Source organism: Rhamphochromis longiceps, linkage group LG13 (assembly GCF_057381845.1).
Source record: "Rhamphochromis longiceps isolate RC_006_pf linkage group LG13, R_longiceps_female_GT1.1, whole genome shotgun sequence".
NCBI lineage: Eukaryota > Metazoa > Chordata > Actinopteri > Cichliformes > Cichlidae > Rhamphochromis > Rhamphochromis longiceps.
In genome coordinates this window covers 27,322,778-27,340,761 of record NC_140569.1, presented here as the reverse complement: position 1 = coordinate 27,340,761, position 17,984 = coordinate 27,322,778, and the positions used below count along the sequence as shown (strand labels likewise).

Genomic DNA, 17,984 nt, shown 5'->3' with positions numbered 1-17,984 from the left:
TGAATGTTATCTTGCAGATTATTCATACAGATACAGATAATACAGATAATATTGCATATCATGATTTTATTTTGATGTAGTTTAATTTGAAGACATCACCTTGGCCTCTGGTAAACTCTTATAGGCATGTTTTCCGAAGTTTTAAATTAGGACCATTATGGAAATAACTGGCAAAATACAGACCCTATTAATTGATTTATAATAGACAGTTAGATTTCTAATTTAAGATAAAGCCATGTGGCAGGAGAATGGAGGTAGCTTATTTACATGTGCAACGGTGCAGAGTACAAAGATGTTGGAATAAGTTATGGGATGGAGTGCTGATTAACGATGACATCTTCTCCTCTGCACGCTTTCACATTCAAAGCCAACATTAAAAAGAAACAAACCTTCTTTTGCAAACCTCGCCAACCACATTAGCAGCTCCTATGGTAATAGCTATGCGGTAAGTTTTTCGGTACAAGTGCTATGTCAACACATTTAAAGCTCTTTCTGCATTGTTACTGATATACTGACAATTAGCCTTGGGCATTGGGTAGACTTAAGTGTATGGATGAATGCATGCATGTATTTAAACATAAGAAAGAGACGAGCACGGAGGCGAGCCTGTCACTTCTTTCAGACGTCTTTTCATCCAGGCGTTGCTCATGCTCTTGTGCTCAGGGCAATATGACAGACCCTTTAATCTGCTCTGGTAGAGACGACACAGCTTTGTAGAGAGATAGACATGTTTTTCCTCTGGCTGTGGGCTCGTTCACAGGGCTCAGCTGTGAAGGGTTTCTCCACTGTTCCTCCACTGCTTCAGTTTCTCTGAAGGGATTGAGGGACTTGATGAAGACACGCTTCATTCTAACCCTGACAAGGACTGCAGTGGTCTGTTTTGGCACAGTATTAATTGTGCGGCTCAGTTGGTGTAATTTGCAAGTGCATAATGTTACTGATAAGCTCCAGGATGTTCAGTGGCTGCCTTGTTTCATTCTTTGCGAGTTTTCCATTGGAGCCAGTATTCTAGTACATTATTGATTAAAGTAGCAAATCCGTTGTGAAGTTGAGTGCTGTATGTGCTTTGCATTGTTGACTGTTTCAGTTATTATCATCACCATGTGTGTTTTCTCTGAATTGCCTATTACCTGCTTACTTGAATGCATGTCATTGGCAATATTCCCCCAGTTAGTGCTAATTATTATTTGCTTTGAACATGCTGTGTGTTTTCTGTGCCCCGTGCAGCAGCTCTAATGATCAGCCTCCATCAAAGGCTGTGAAAAGGGCAACCGTTACCCCATCCTCGATAGCCGCTGTCAGGAGAGGGAAGAGAGAAGTTTGCCTGAACAGCTGTCTCGATCTGAATGGAAACTTCCGCCCGTCCAGTCCTGTTGCTGGGGATTTTTGGGAAGAAACCAAGGCCCAGTCCTGTCATGCAGAAAATAGGACTGTACTCGAGGATGTCAGATTGAGTTCAGAGCAAAATCAGCACTGCATCAGTGAAGGTAGGAGAAAGATTTGGTTGTTGACCTCTATCTCTTTTTTATTGGAGAGTTCTCACAGTCGGTTATATTTTGGATCCGTTTCTGAAATGCATAGGCTGAACTGGATGAACAAGTCAAATAAAAGTGCTCCCTCTCAGGCTCTGAGCATCACCTGTTTGAGCCCGCAGACTGAGGTTTTCATCTTCAGCTGTGAGTGATTGAGCCAGCCATGATTTCCTTTGAGATACATTTAAATTCAGCATATAATCTGATTTTAAAAATGGCATGTGAGGAAGATGGGATTGTTTAAGTTACAAACCTGCTCCCATAAATAGATTAGGGATTAGGAGACATTACTGCTGCTTACAGGAAATGTTGCTTTTTCACTTGCTCAAGTACAAGTAAAATAAACTTGTAACTAAGTACTATGTGCAAGTGCTGCATTGTAACACAGTACAACAAGCGCAGTACTTTTTTTTTCTTCTTAACTAAGTAGATGAAGGGATTTGATATTCGTGCAGATTCTGTCCTGTTTTTAGATATCAAACTCCACCCTCTCTGTGATGTTTTGGTATATTTCTATCGCCTTGGCTGCTGACTGCAGTCATGAGGGCCATTGCCGGCTGTTGGATGCTGTTCTTAAGTTTGCGCCTCATTCAGAAGGGTCCAAGGCGTGCTAGCAAACTTGCAAAGGCTTTTTTCTTCTTCTCCCTTTTCTCTGAAACTCATTCCCGGTCAGTGACTTTCACACAAACACACACTTGGGTCTGTTTTTGTCATTACTGAAGTATGTTAGACATGGGCTGTCTTGATTACAGACAGGCTCTAAACAGATACTTGAAATTAAAAAAAAAGGATAGTGACTGAACTGTGAATTGGTTTAAGGGCATCTGTTAAACAGTAAGTGCATTGTGCAGCCACGAGAGGGTTAGCAACAAACACCCTCAGCGCCACCCTTGGATCTCTCCCTCTCTCTCTCTGTCTCTCTGTTTACTTCACAAATCCAGTTTGCCTTTTTTATACTCTCCATGTGATCCAATCCCTCTCTCTCTCTCTCTCTCTCTCTCTCTCTCTTCTGTCTTTATTTACAGTTCCAGGCGTGAACGCTGACAGTTCAGACTTGGGGGTCATGGAAGGAAGAGGTCATTCAGTGGGGGGCAGCGATGAAAGCCCCTCTGAAGCTGAGGTTCTATCAGAGAGAGAGGAAAGGCTTACAGGAGCCCATGATGAGCAGATGAGCCCAGACTGCTCCGAGGACATGGAGGACAGCGACTCCGTGGCGTCTGAGCGGCTTCTCTCCTCCGGTTTCAGAGCAGAGGGTCTTGGCCTCATTTCGAGCCCGGACTGGGCCTTGGCCTTCTTCGGCGAAGAGTGCTTTAGTCCCGATGTGATCCAGTATGCAGGGAATCTGGGACAGCACACAGGATCGCCATGTCTGGACGTAAAAGCACAGGTGGGTAAAGCTACGATGGCCACCGCCTCTGAATCATCCCTGACCTTAACCCTGAGCGTTTGAACGAACGGGAGATGCCATGATTTATTTATCACCTTTTCATGCCGCTTACATTAAATGTGTATGTATTAAATGTTATGCAATTTCAATGGATTATTCTATAAATTCATGTAAATGCAAATGTTTTATCGCTTTTTTAAGGCATTTGAAAAAAAACTAATAAATACAGTCTTCTGTGCCCTGAGCCGAGATAAGTTATTTCCATCAAAATATCCTCGAAGTTAAAGTTTAAATCGTTTTGGTTGTGCTGCTTGAGGTTGAAATCGAGTGCTTCTCTGTTTCATTCAGCTCCTCACCTGGTCGAGTTTTTTGATTAAGCGTGGGACTTATTTTCCTATCTGTAATGAAGTGGGGCACGGTCAGGCTTTGGGGTAAATAGGACGAGAACATGTGGGGGACTTTAGGGTAATTGGCATATTATTCTCTCCAAACTGGATCTGAATATTAATATGTTGAACTTAGCCCCTCAGCAGAGAAAGTTATTATCATTTGCAAAAGAATATTAATGAATCATCCTTGTGTTTGAGCGCTTTGATGGCACCACTGCTCCTTCTGAAGGTTTGCGTGAAAGCTAATAAACGTACCTTAAGAGCTGCGATGCTGCGACTTCTTACTCAGTTCACTTCAAAAGAGCTGTTGCTTTCTGTTGCCACGGTGAAGAGAGGACAAAAAAAACAAAAAAACACTGGCCCATACACACTTAAAACGCCCGACGGCTTCTTTCAGCAGAAGGCATGTGGTGCAGTTTTAGGGCCTTTGTATGATTCTGTGTGATTTCCTTTGAACAGGAACTGCAGCAGCAGCTTGTAATTGAAACAAGGAATCTAAAGAAAACAAGAAATTTCTACCAGAAGTTGATTCAACAAGAGAGGAAAAACAAAGGTTGGGTGCTCGTTTTAACACGCCGCAGGAGTATGAAAATGGCAAAATGCTGTGTTTCTGATACAGCATGTAAAGACTGTGTGTGTGTATTGTACCTTTATTGTATTCCAAAGGTCCTGAGAGCAAGCCAATGCTCTTTAAACTCAAGTCACAGCTCGAGGAACTCAGGTCCAAAGTAGCCTTCTTGGATAGTGTGAAGAAATACCTCGAGGTACAGAAGCTTACCCAAAAATCTTATGCATCATACTTAACAACCCAGTTCTTGTAAGCTTGATAGAATTTCTTTCATTTCCACAGATTCTCAGTGTGGATCAGTGGGGTTTGGAGCTTTCGTTGCTCCCCGCTTTGGCTGTCTGTGAACTCGAGTCGTTGGACCTCGAGTCCTCAGAGGACATTTCAGTCTTGAGTTTTGGTACCAGCAAAGGGAAGAGCACTCTGCAGGCTGGATCTTCTCTGGGCCTCATGGCATACCTCTACGCCAGGTACATTTGATTGAGGGTCGATTTTCTTTTCTTTTCTTTTTTTCTAGTCAAGTTTTACAGTGCTGTGATCCAGGTCATAGGCTGAGTTATTTAACCTTCCGTCTGCTTTTTATGTGTCCAACAAAGGGATTTTACAGAGTCAAAAGAGTGTATTCACTTACAACGGGAAACTTAAGAATATATTTGATGTTTTATTGATGTGTTTTTTCTAAAATAAGGCCTTTATTACAGCTGGAATTTTTTATTTGCAGGGTATTTTTTCTCAGTAATGCTGACTAATTGTAAGGATGTCAGCATACTACACTTATATACTATATTGGCTGATAGGCAGCATACCTGCTAAACTTGAGGGCTTAAAAATTTGAACTAGGTACGAAACATTTGATCAAAAGGTGCAATTAGTTGAAACTGGAAGTGCAGTTTTTCTCTGATTTGCATTCTGGTTGGCTGTGAAGTCACGCTCCACAGTAATCAGCTGAGCTCACGTCCAGCCCTCAGCTGACGGCTCAAGTGATCCCCTTTTATTACCTCTAGGTGATATTATTGTAATTTATTATATTTTTGTTTGAGCCAATAAAGACTACACAAACTACAGCTTGTCCAAAAACTCAGAAGCCAGACTTTCCTCTATTTTAGCTTCGCTTCATTGGTTATTGGTTAATTGATTTGGGGATTTTTTTCTGTGAAATTTAAGGCCCTTTCTGGGCTCACACCAAGCTGTGTTTCAGCTCTCCTGACACCGTTTGCGCGTAACCTGAGGTCCTCAGCCGAAGCTCTTCTGGTCGTCCTGCAGTCTCAGCTGAGGTCCGAGAGCGATGGGGCTTCTTCTGTCAGGGCATGCGCGCTTTGAAGCGGTTTCCCTCCTTCCTGCATTTTTCGAGTTACCAGTTGTCTGATTGTTGTGACGATCATTTAAATGAGCGGCGTTATTGCACTGGGTGGGACATGTAACCGTATCGTCAGTGGAATTAACCTCAAACAGCATCAGCTGTAAGATCTACAATAGCTTCTTAGCTCGGTCAGATAGCATTTGCAGTGTTTCTTCCACCTTTTTGTCTTTCTGCTGTCTTCTCCTGTGCTTAAGAAACTTTTAAGGCTCTCAAACATCATCCTCCACACATCAAACTGTTTCCCCTTAGATCCCTCCAAGATTTTGGGGGCTTTATTGCCAGTAGTACAACTTACAGACAATTTTGGCATTTTTTTGTCCTCAACAATTGGCTCACAGATTTTAGCTTTTAATTTGCCTTAAAGTCAAAGTGCAGGTTCAGCTAAACACAGAGGGTCTTTATAAATTCCCATTTATCTGGCCGCTCACATGAGACCAACCACCACTGACAATGTTGTGATTTTAGTGACGTCACTGCTCCCTCACGTTGAAAGGAGTCGTTAAAGTAGCTTAGGGCACCTTGGAAGGATCTCTCCCTAAAATGCTTTGTGAAATTTACACATCTGTGTGGGAAAAGATCCAGATGTAGGACATGTAGGGTAACTCACATATAGCAGGAAGTTGCTTCAGAGTTCCTTCAACTTCACCTCTTGTATGTTATATTTGCCGGGTCTGGACGGTTTGCGAATGTTTTTATATTCCTTTCTGTATATCATGTATCTGTTCTACATATCGTGTTTCTTTTTTTTCTATATATCATGTTTCTAATAATGCCTTGTGTTGATTTCTAATTTGTGTCTCTATGATTGTTTTCATCACAGAAATGCAGCTGTGGAGGGCTACATCCAGCAGTTCCTGTATACGTATCGTTTCTTCTGCACTCCTGAGCAGTTACTGCAGTTCATAATGAATAAATTCATCTGTGCTGTAAGGTAAAGTACAACCAGCAGCTCAGGACGACAGAGGAACAGCTCTGAGCAGTGTGCAGTTCCAATTCTTCCAATAAATGACTAATCAAAATGTGGCACACGGTATGAAACACGTTACATGTGGGTTTTATTTCTTTTCCCATTTCAGGGAGGGACCTGATTTGTCAGGAGACAGTGAAAAGGTTTTCCATCGGAGTTTGCACTTGCTTCACTTCTGGATAACAGACTGCAGAACAGTGGACTTTGTGCCTAACTCCAGCCTCGTGGACGTGTTAGAAAAGTTCCTTAATACTGAGGTAGCCAGATATGTACACACTGTGTACAGCGCCATTCCTTTGAATGAAAAATATTCTCAAATATTCTCCATTTAATGCTTCCACAGGTGATTCCTGTAGACAGCCAAGGGGAAGCCTTGCTTATTGGTCTTCACAGCCCGCTGAGTATGAGTGCAGCAAGCCATCTGACAGGGAGCCTAATCAGCTTTGACGAAGTCGATGACTCTGGGTGTTTGCATTCATCTACTGAGGATCTTGGGAAAAAGGTCAATATTTACATTCTTGTTGTTGAGCCAAATTTCATCTTGATCTATTTTCCAATAAGATCAGATCCCTTAACAAGAAGTCTTTATTGCCCTAAACATGGCTTCCCAGATTTCTAAGCCTCTGTGTGAACTTTGCAGTGGAGGATCTCGCGAGTGGTGGAGCCCTCTGCATCCATGTCTAAAGAGAAGGCCTTCTCCATTGCTGTGGCTCTGCCCATGCCTTGTCACCGCTCCCTGATGGATGAGCTCTCCAGCACTTGCTTGCACAATGAAGAACGACTGCCCTTCAGCCAAAATGAGTACAGTGCACAGCACATAGCCCAACAGCTCACGCTCCTGCAGCAGGTAGCACACCATTTATGTGACTGGTACACCACCTAATGTTGTTATCATTTCAAGCCACTAGAGGGAGCCGTGTCTCTAAGAATTCACCAGCTTGTCATGTTGCATCTTGTATTTCGTTAGCTTGATAGCATAATTGCCTAAGTCATTTTTGGCCAATGACATAGGCAGACGGACAGGATGATGCAGCAGTGGTAGGGGAGTAAAGTTAGGCAAAAATCTCAATTTGACCAAAAAATGACTTAGGCACTTATGCTATGAAGCTAACGATTTGTAACTCTTGTAATGCAGGAAATGTTCCAAGGATGCCATCCAGTTCATTTACTCAACTCCAGAATACAAGGAGTCAGGGACAAAGTCTCAACCCCGAACAAGTGAGTACAAAAGCTATAAAGCCTGCATTAGAGAGCCTCTGAAAGCCTCTGAAATAGCTTTCACAGCACCTTGGCAAACGATCAGAGGTCTCTGGCCCTCTATTATGAAAGGATTTTTAGGTGCAGAGCATTTGAATGTTTATGCACAATCACCCACAGCTGCTCAATTGTGCTGAGAAGTGTTGCCTGTGAAGGTCGCAGTGTATGATTAACATCATTTTCATACCCCATCAAACATTCAGTGACCTGTATAGAAAAACTGTTCAGCGTCCCCACTCACAGATTCACTTCATTTCTTTCTCTGCTGTTTCTTCCAGTCTTTATGCAGAGTGTGTGTTCCATATACAAACACCTGTTTGTACTTCTTCTCTGCACAGTACATGAAATACTAAAATTATCATATATCTATTTAACCATATGCATACTGAAGATTTTACTTATAAAGTTTCCATCAACACCTAGGTCTGCTCTACATTCTACTTATTGGAAGGTTGGTAGTTCGCTAACTGGCTACTACAATCTTTGGCAAGAAACTGAACCGCAGCTTGCTCCTGATGAGTTCATCAGAGTGTGAATGTGTGGGAAGCACACAGACGTTGGACGAGGGAGTTGGCAGGTTAAAGACAATTTAGTTGTGATACTGAGCTCAAACTAAACTGCCTAATCTTCACTGGCTCATTTTCCAGAATACACCTTTAGGTAGGGCTGCTCGATTATGGCAAAAATGATAATCACGATTATTTTCACTGAAATTGAGATCTCGAATATTTGACGATATTTATTTAACCCTTACGACCTACTATAGAACCAAGTCCGCCAGAGCTTATATTATTTTTTACATGTTGTAGTGCCATTTGTGGGAGCATCTTAAGTTGCTATACAACTGTTATAGCCCATATTTTAATAATATGTATGCATTAAGTCCATAGTAACTACATTAATTGCAAAAAAGTGCAATAAACTACAAAAAAATTGAAAATCATTTTTGTTTTGTTTTTTTTTACATATATTTCTACTTGGAGAAATTTAAGAGGTTTATCCCTCAAAACTTTAAATACAAAAAAGTTGCAAAAATAGTTTACACCAACAGGAAATTTATTTTGAGTGTCTTCATAGTTTTATTTTGGAGATACACCAATTTTTATATACTGCAGGAAAAACGAAAAAACAATCCTATGATGCAAATTTGCAAAGAAAACAGCAGGTGCATCAAAACAAACTATTTCCAGCAGTGCAATTCGAGTTCTAAGCATCCCAGCAACTATTCAGAAAAGTCCAACATGACCAGTATAGGCTTTTAAGGCCTACAAGTAAAAAACTACAACTTCCGCGAAAATGACGTCACTTCCGGTTTCGGCCAGGAAATTGCGGACATGCGATAGTTCGTGCTGACATCTTTTTCAATGTGGGAAGTGTTAAGAACAGCTGGTCGGATCGGCAAAGCGTGTTTCTGGAATATTATGTTTTTGTTCCTGCAAGCGCTTTTTATGCAGTTTTTGCAAAGCTTTATGTGGAAGGAAACCGTGACCGAGGACAAGCTGATGGCATCAGATGTAAGTACAACTCCTCCGGTTTCATATGCAAAACAAATTATTGCGCTAGCTTACACGGTCCAGGTTCTACAGGGATTTAAAAATAGTTACACAAAACGGAGCGTGCTGCTCTGACCGGCTTTCAAGGGTTAACAATGACTTTAAAAAATAATATAAAATAGTGTGCAACACCACTGAAGTTTTTTTTTACCTCTCTTTTCAACCAACGGCAGTCACTCTCCTCTCCAAATAACTTCTGCTTAGCTTTCCGAGCTTCCCTCGGGTCCTCTTAATCAGCGGTCTCCAACCTTTTTTGCGCCACGGACCGTTTATGCCCCACAATATTTTCACGGACCGGTGTTGTGCCAAAAAGTGATTGTCTGCCAAAAACTGATTTCCGGTATTTGCCAAAAAGCGATTGCTCATATTTAAAGTGCTATAAGTAACTTGTTGGGCTATAATATGTTAAACATATGTCAAATGCATCCCTTATGGATGACATAAAGACACAAAAATAAAGTTCTATCTTATCTTATCTTAATCGGCTCAGTCATTTTTAATGATCGTTGAAAGTCCAGATCGTAATCGTGATTAAAATTCGATTCATTGAGCAGCCCTACCTTTAGGTCAACATATCCTCCAGTGTCAAAGGTCTTTGGATCCACCTTGGACAATACTTTACTGCACACAGTAGTGTTTCACTTTCAATCTGCTTCCACCCACACTTCTACAGCTTTTCCTTTTGCTTTAGGAAGAAGGGTAAATAAAAGATTAAATGACAGAAAATTTCCTGTTTTTCATATCTGCTATGGAATTTTTTTTACAGTCCATCCATGGCAAGAATTATTTTCTGCGAATTAACAAATTCTTCATTTTTATAAATACAACACACTTTGAGCAATGAGCTCCCGGGACATTTTCTGCAATTACACATTTACGACGGAAAAAACCTGTTTAGTTAAATGTTTTTACACTGACAGAAAGAGGAGTTTCACTGGTGTGGCCCACTTAATATCACAGTGGGCAGTATGTGGCCCACCATGAAAAATGAGTTTGACATCCCTGAACTAGACTCTGTGAAACAGTTTAAATCACAACTCTAAACCCACCTGTAGCAATCATTTCTGTGGGCTCTCACAACGCTTGACCTGAGCGTTCATCACAGTTAAACTTTGACTGAATGGTATGCATGTGGCTAGTTCTGCTTTTATAGTCGAACAGAATTTAAAGAAAGTCAAGATTTTAGATTTTAGTGAGTTTAAATTTGGCAGAGAAACGCTGTTACTGCTTTACAAAAGACACAAACAAAGAGGAGCTATGAATAACTGTGGGCTTCACTGTGTATCAAATGTAAATTGTGCAGTTATGTCTTGTAGTGTGTGGGTGGGACGACTCTTCAGGTGACATCTAGAAAAACATGAAAGGTCCAGGTGAATGCCAGATAAACAAAGTATAATATTTTCCACAAGTGGAAGTACCCATCACAGCTTCCCTGGAAAAATACAAAATTTGAAAATCTAAAGATGTTCTTTAATACATGGGATTTTTGGTGGGCGCTTACTTAGAGCCATAAAATCCAGTGAAGATTTTCCGACATCTCACGCTCTCCTAACAGAAATGTGTCGCAGCATATTCCACCAGCAGAGGGGAGCAGTGGGCTTGCACGTGAGGGGCCAGCTTCAGAGAGCTACCTTCAGCGGCTGCTCACGTACGCTGATAGTGTCACTAACTGGATCTCTGCTGAAATAGTCATCTGCGACTCTGTCAAGGTGAGAGGACTCATAACTCGGTGGGAGTTTATTCCCCGGTGAGAATAAAAGGGAGTCATCGCTGTCACAGCGCGGGCTTTGATTTCTCACGTGAACTCTGGTGTCAGTCACAGGCTGAAAGTATCTTCTTTATTTAACTGTTTAATAAGTCTCACAAAAAGCCGAGCAAACCAATGAGAATACATCTTGAGAACACACTAGATGTTCAGCTGTTTTAGGACTTATCCGTGCACTTTGGAGCATTTTTCACACCGTTATGACAAATACTCTGACTATTTAAAGAGCACTTAAACTATCTTTGCACTTCCTCACCTCAGCTTTACCTCATTCTTTCAGTTATTTGTGTTGCTTATGATTTCTATGACAAGGACAACAGCTTTCATTGCTTCCCAAAAAAGCAGCTCCTGGACAAATGTGGATTCACTCCTACTGATTTAAGCTGTCCTCATAAAGGAGCTTCAAGTGCAGCTCTCAGATGAACACTTTCCACACACGTTAAATAATTTTCACATTGATATCTTTTTCAAGAAAGCAGATGAGTAATAGATAAAACATAGTGTCCACAAAGCACTTTGACATGTAACATTTTTCATATATTGCCAGTGTACGTGTGTATTAATGCAGCCTGAGAGAGCTGCGTGATTTTAGCATTTTGCTTTGTCTGCCTTTTTTTGTTTTGTTTATTTTTGTTTCTCTTGCAATCTCTCCTCCCCTGCAGAAACAAGTTGCTCTGCTGACCAAGTATCTGTGGATAGGAAAGCACTGCTACGAATCGAGGAACTTTTCCACGGCCATGCAGGTCCTCGGAGGTCTGGAGAACGTGATTGTCAGGCAATTACCGGTAAGGCTCCGTGGCAATGCTTTCCTCCTCACACAAGTTTGTGCAATAACTTGCTGCCCCTCAAGCTAAATGTTTCCCTCTACTGCGAGAAGGTTTGGATGGTGTTTAATTAGTTTCACAAATAAAAAAATTCAAATTAATCTATTCAAATAAGATGTAGGAAGAACAAACACAGCGAGGAAGAATGTGCCCCCCACCCCCCCACTCTGAAAAGCAGTGATTAAAAAAAACAACAAAAAAAACAGAGTTGGGGAAAATAGGAGAAATTTCCATATATCCATCTGCAGGGAGGTGCCGTTCACTGAGTGTTGCTATATGGAAGCTGCTGTTTTGGTAATGATTAATAAAACTACTGTTGCCTTTGCCAACAGGCGTGGAAACATCTGTCGTCCAAGGTGTGTGAGATTCTGGAGGAGCTACGAGCTGTGCAGGTGTGTGCGTGTGTGTGTGTTTGAGCATGAGCACACACGGATGGTGTTTGTAACTGAAGGCTAGGATGGCCACATATTGTGAAACTGGGCTGCAGGGCAAACAAATCAATAGAAAAACAGCTTCGAGCTACTTTCCCGGGTGTCGTGTGCTTACAGCTGGTTCTCCTGCTCCAAGTTGCTCAAAAAAACCCAAAAAACCTGACACATTACACAAAATGAAACACTTGCCGACTTCTCTATTTTAGCTGTAATAGTTTGTAGGATAAATTGCGTGGCCTATTGACTATGAAATGTCCAAAGGGTTGACTTTTTTTTTCTTTTTAATCTTCCGAGGCTCTCGCTATCACCTCTGCACTGGACTCCATCAAGTATCTTTGACCTGATTTTCTCTGCCAGTAAGTGCGTATTTATTCACTGTGTGGATGTATTGCTTCCTAATCAGGTTTTTCTGAAGAGTGATGATCTGTGTCTTATGGGAGGTGAACATACAACAAAGAAGCCCACGCTGCCCTCAGCCCACATCCTGGCTATGCACGTGCAGCAGCTAGAGATCGGAGCTTTCACTCTCACCACCGGGGCTTACAAATGGACCAAACTGAGGTACACTGTGTCTGATGTATGGTATAGTATTTATGGTACTATCTTGCTAGCCTGCTCACCTTTGGATTTTTATCGTAAATAATAAAAACAGTGTCGGATGTGAGGCATGACCACTGAATGCCCCCCTCCCCCCCACACGCACTCTACTTCTGTAGGTAGCCTGAGCTTCTTATATAATATTACGCAACAGTATATTTCTAACTAACAAGGCAGCATATTCAGGCTCTCTTGACAGGTACTTTCTTTAAAGATAGAACATGTTTTGGGGTCAAGAAAGAAGTCAAATGTAAAGTGTCAGATGTGACATATTTGCGATATTAATATCCCCATATGTCAGTGTAATCTCCTAAATTTTGCAATGCAAACGGAGGCAGAAAATTTTTAAGTGCAATTTAAAGATAAAAGACACGTTATTAAAGTTTGACCTTATTTAACCTTGAAGAAAACCTCTGAGGTCTGAAGTCATGTGATATGTAGAATCCCAACATACATAATTCCCTACTTGTCTACATGTTGTGTTACAAACAATGGCAGTAAAACAGATAGTTTTAAAAAGCTCTGCATAGCATTTCTATCACTTTGACTTTCTCAGCCTACTGACCTTGAAGGAGAGGTCAGAGGTCAAACACAATATCTTAAGTCTTCATGCAATACTTTCTATATGATGACAATACACACCACAGTGGTAAATGTCATAGTAGTTCTAAGTTATATGACTTTCTGTCCATCTTCGACCAATAGGGTTAGGGTAAATCACTAAGCTGACCTTGAAGATCTTGGTGACCTCACTTTACACCACTACAAGGTTTTATCAGAAGTCATTCAAAACTTGTTGAGCTGTTGTGTTTAGAGACAGAATGAAACACGCGCTCACAGAAGCTGCCAAATAACATGAGCACCTTGGCGAAGGTAAAAATTAAAATAGTGGTGAGGTAACACTTGGCAAACACATTAAGTGAAAGTATGCTTTTGTTACTACTGATGATAAAACGTTCCTTCCGTCTCATTTCATAGATGCTAATATGGAGTAACATAACAGCAAGCATGGCTAATTATGTGTACACACATTAGAAAAACACACATGCCAACACATTCTGAGCAGTCATCATGAGGACTGCTAACTAATGACTGCCAGTAACGAACGGCAAGTTGTGCCGGTCGAATATTTGTTGAAACGTGGAATCAAAGTGATGACAAGCAGCCAAAGTCCTACATGTGCATAATTCTCCTTATCAAGATCCCCACAAAAATATCACTAGGAATCATAAAGTGTTATTATACTGCATGCTGGAATTTGCACTAATGTCAGAGTTAAAGGAGTGATGCTGTTCAAACATGCATACAGCCAGTAAAGTTAGCTTGCTACCTGTCCCTGGAGTAACCTAAAGTATGAATAGTTAGTGCCATTAACTTAAAATGAGCTCAGGCCTCATATTCTGTGAATCCATCTACAACAAAGTCAGCCAGCAGGAAGCATTTTCCTGTGTCCTTCTCCTTCGTTCCAATATGGCTGACCAGATGCTGAGGTCACAACACGTGGCGGCTGGATGGTAATGGCACAGCTGTTGAATTCGAGGTGTCGGTTAGGGTAGCGCTAGCACCAGATGGCGCCTGTGGGATGGCGTTTGATTGGAAGAAAAGGTTTCGGGCCAGATGCTGAGAGGTGACGCAGTGTAGCCAGATGCTGGGGTCACGAGCATGTCTAGCAGAGACAGCTGGTTACTGTGGACCCTGGGCTATCCCTGCTCTCTAAACCAGGTCGCAGGCAAAGCTAAGAATGCTGCTTACAAGAAAAAAACACCACCTAGGTATTCTTATAATGGTGTCACTGTTACTTTGTTGTGTCTCCCCATTTCATGTTGTGCTCATCCTCATCGTTCCGTCACTGGTTGTAGGAGCATAGCAAAGGTTGTGAGTCAGGTCCATGCCTTCCAAGAGGCCGTGTACCCTTACAGCCCAGACCGGGACCTGCAGGGCTACCTTCGCCGCCGCATCGCCCGGTTCACCACCTCGGACATCCACCTCTTGGCCGCCAACAGCGATGCCAACTTCCAGCAGTCGAGCGAGCGCCAGACACGGAGGATCCAGGACACACTGAGGAGGGTTAAGGCCACCTTCCAGTGAGACATGCTTTCACAGCCCGGCGTTAGAGGTCAACACCTGGATATGTACGAGCCAAAAAGTGAGGCGCCATGTCCAGACCACAGTGCGCAGACACTCCCTGGTCCCAGACTGGAAAATATTTTCTGATATCAATTGACTGTTTGTCAAAAACACCTTAACTTTAGTCAGTAATATAGAATCTGAGGTGAACTTAGCTAAAAGCTCTGTGTATGAACAGGTTCTGCTGTTGTTCCCACATGCTTGATTTTCATGTTAGCATTTTTTTCCTATAAACCAACAGGAGTAGTGGGTAATTTTTTCTTCCTCAGCTAATACTGACATTCTTCTTCTGTAATTTAGCTGTTAAAACCTGTATGTAAGCATATCTGGACTAAACATGGCAGCTGTACAATGCTTGTCCAACACCAAGATCGGATTAAAAAAGTGAGTTACTGTGCGAGGGCCTAAAACACAAAAAGCCAAAGGTTCTTTATATAGCAGTGTAGTAATATGATCAATTATAAGATATTTAGAATATGCACCATTAAGCAAAATATCAGCTGATATGTGAGGAGCCTTAAGGGGAACTTCCAAAATGACCTTTTTTGGCACCTTTTGGAAGCATTGAAGCATTTGTAAAGATTTTATTTCTGCAAATATTTTTGTTTTATACAGAAACATTAGAAATCCTCTCACTAGTTTCCTCATACCAGTAGTTTGGTTTTCACTTAAATCTCCCGACAACTAACTAACTGACTGTTACAGCTTCACCGATTCTTAACTCTTAATTTAGCGCCGTCGTGAGGTCAGGTTTGTTTCATTAATACTTCAGCTCTGGATGTCACACTTATTAAGTCCCGGGGCACATACGGTATAATTTGATCTTCAATGAGTACAATTTTCACGTCATAACCTTTATTAAAAAAAAAAGCTTTTCCACACTAAGTAAAGCTGTCATCATCCTTTAATTACAATTTACAGATAAGAGCAGATCTATGAAGTCGAAAAAAACTTTTGTAACTTGTGGTTCTTTTATGATTCAAATAATTTTTCTAGATATAAAACTGCTTTTTCATTTTCTGATACATTTTTACTACAGTGGAGTTATGCTAGCACTGCATGAACACACCAGGGATACTAGTGCATTTTAATAAAAGCAGAAAGAAGAAGTCATTAATGAATTCACAGCTATTTCTATACTTTGGACTGCAGTGGAGCCTCTGGCAGCAAGTTCTGGTTGCATGCTTGACATTTCTGCTTTGAGTTTAGAGCAGACTAAGAAAACTTTGTGTTTACATCTAACTCAAATTTAACAACACATTAAACTTTGAGCGTAAAATGTGGCTTGCAAACTTTAACACTAGCAGCAGTGTCATTGTGAGCATGTTGGACTGCTGACGTTAGCATTTACCACAAAGCATCGATGTGTTGTGATTGTTATAAGAACTGGACGCTGGATTCAAAGACAGTTCCTCCTCAGCAGCAATTAACATGCCTGTCAGCCCATAAGACAAAAAGACACTATTTTCAGGTAAATGATGTCGTCGTGTCACTTCTTTGGGATTTTTATTTTAACCAGAACTGCTCTGGCTACAGTGTTAATCAAACTGCTTGGACTTGGTCATAAATTCTCTTCATTATGATTTTTATTGATCTCAGCTCGATGATTAAACCACAAAGACGGTCTCCGCAGTTTCAATCTTTTAATAGGTACAGTAAGAAAATGCTGCTGTAGTTGAGCACTCAGTGATGCCAACGACATCAAAAAGTTTCAGAATCTCTGGAAAGCAGTGAGCACTGAGCGGGAACTTTTTCCTGTTTCGATTGACACGGCATTTAATTTAGACGCTGTTAATATCATTGGAAATGCAGTTCCTCAAAATGTTCTCGGTTCCTTGGAACTTGTGGGAGATCCAAGTTCTGTTCTGAAGGGAATTCATATGGTTTTCTACACAAACGTGACTGAAATGACTGTGAAAACATAATGAAAGAGAGAACTGTGATTCTGCACAAATAGCAGTCACAATGTAAAGTGAATGCGAGATTATTGAGGACTCCATTATTTCAGCTGATATTGTGCGTACACGGTGCATATTCCAAAATGATTAAAGGCCCGCGTTTCATTATATCACCACACAGCAAAACCTGCAGAGCATGAGTAATTGCATCAGAGGAAAGTAGTGGAGGTAAATAGGTTGCAAACTTTGAATCCAGCCATGTCAGTCATTCAAGTGAAATAAAGCACGATTATTTCTTTTCTTTTTCTTTTTTCCTTTTTAAAGTTCAACACAGAGGTGGTACGAGATTAAGTGGCACAGTTTGGCTCCAGTTGTCCCCGCAGAGGGAAGGCTCGCTTCAGATCCAAAAATGTGTTTCTGATTGATCACCTTATTTTTTTGTATGAAAAATCCTTTCTAGCTATTATGAGATTTCTCTTATCCAGTATTGCAGCGGGCCCATCCACTGCTCCTTCACAGTCAGCAGATCTCAACCTAATTGAGGGGACATTGCAGTCTGATGCATTCTCCAAAACACCAAAAGAGGGGATGGTCTTTGGGGGAATGGTTTTCCATCCCTCCAGTAGCTTTCCAGACACCTGAAAAATCAATGCCAAGGAGCACTGAAGATATTCCTGTGACACATGGTGGGTGAACACCTTTCTAAAACACTTGATGTTGTTTTTCCTCTCGCTGGTCACAAGCCTATAGCTTCTATTTGTTTACCAATTAGGATTTGAAATAAGAATTACATGACTAGATTGATAAATTAAAATATAATAATCCCATTTAAACAGCGCCATGTGTAGTAATTGCATTCATTAAGAATAGCGTGTGGTGAAATGCAGAAAGACACGCTCACAGTCGTGACAAAAACTTGCCATTACCGAGCAAATGATGGAACATAATGAGATGTCGGCATGCAAAATGTTACTCGAGGAATGATGTTCAGCCTGTGTCTGCTGTCTGTTCTCGCACGCGGTGAAACCCAGCGTGGAGATGGAATGTGACGTGCTATGACGATTTGCTTAATATGGCCAAATAAATGAGATTTTATAAACCTTCTCTTGCCAGAGCTCATTATTGTCAGACAACATCCGTGATAGATTGGCCGTATGGCAGGTTAGAGTGCTGTTGTATCAGGCAGAGAGCTGTTGCTTGGGTTTCCCTCTTCCTGCAGTTTACAGGATTAAAATGTCATTTATAGTGTGGGGAGTTATATTATGATGGCTACACTAAGTTTTAAGCTGGAGTAAACCTTCTGACCACAATCTGCTTTTACATTTTTATATT

At 41.2% G+C, this 17,984-nt stretch overlaps 1 protein-coding gene across 2 annotated transcripts in view; it reads left to right on the top strand.

The window, feature by feature from the left end:
* Window positions 1-17,756, top strand: part of kndc1 (kinase non-catalytic C-lobe domain containing 1) — a 52,053-nt gene extending 34,297 nt beyond the window's left edge. For both annotated transcript variants that reach the window (XM_085428834.1, XM_085428833.1), the window contains exons 17-31: window positions 1,228-1,487; window positions 2,558-2,919; window positions 3,768-3,861; window positions 3,975-4,072; window positions 4,159-4,343; window positions 6,054-6,164; window positions 6,310-6,457; window positions 6,544-6,702; window positions 6,841-7,047; window positions 7,336-7,418; window positions 10,566-10,719; window positions 11,438-11,560; window positions 11,932-11,991; window positions 12,434-12,591; window positions 14,487-17,756. In XM_085428834.1, the coding sequence (XP_085284960.1) occupies window positions 1,228-1,487; window positions 2,558-2,919; window positions 3,768-3,861; window positions 3,975-4,072; window positions 4,159-4,343; window positions 6,054-6,164; window positions 6,310-6,457; window positions 6,544-6,702; window positions 6,841-7,047; window positions 7,336-7,418; window positions 10,566-10,719; window positions 11,438-11,560; window positions 11,932-11,991; window positions 12,434-12,591; window positions 14,487-14,715 (2,431 nt within the window). In that variant the 3' untranslated portion in view covers window positions 14,716-17,756. The remainder of the gene's footprint in view (window positions 1-1,227; window positions 1,488-2,557; window positions 2,920-3,767; window positions 3,862-3,974; window positions 4,073-4,158; window positions 4,344-6,053; window positions 6,165-6,309; window positions 6,458-6,543; window positions 6,703-6,840; window positions 7,048-7,335; window positions 7,419-10,565; window positions 10,720-11,437; window positions 11,561-11,931; window positions 11,992-12,433; window positions 12,592-14,486) is intronic.
* The last annotated feature ends 228 nt before the right edge of the window (window positions 17,757-17,984 follow it).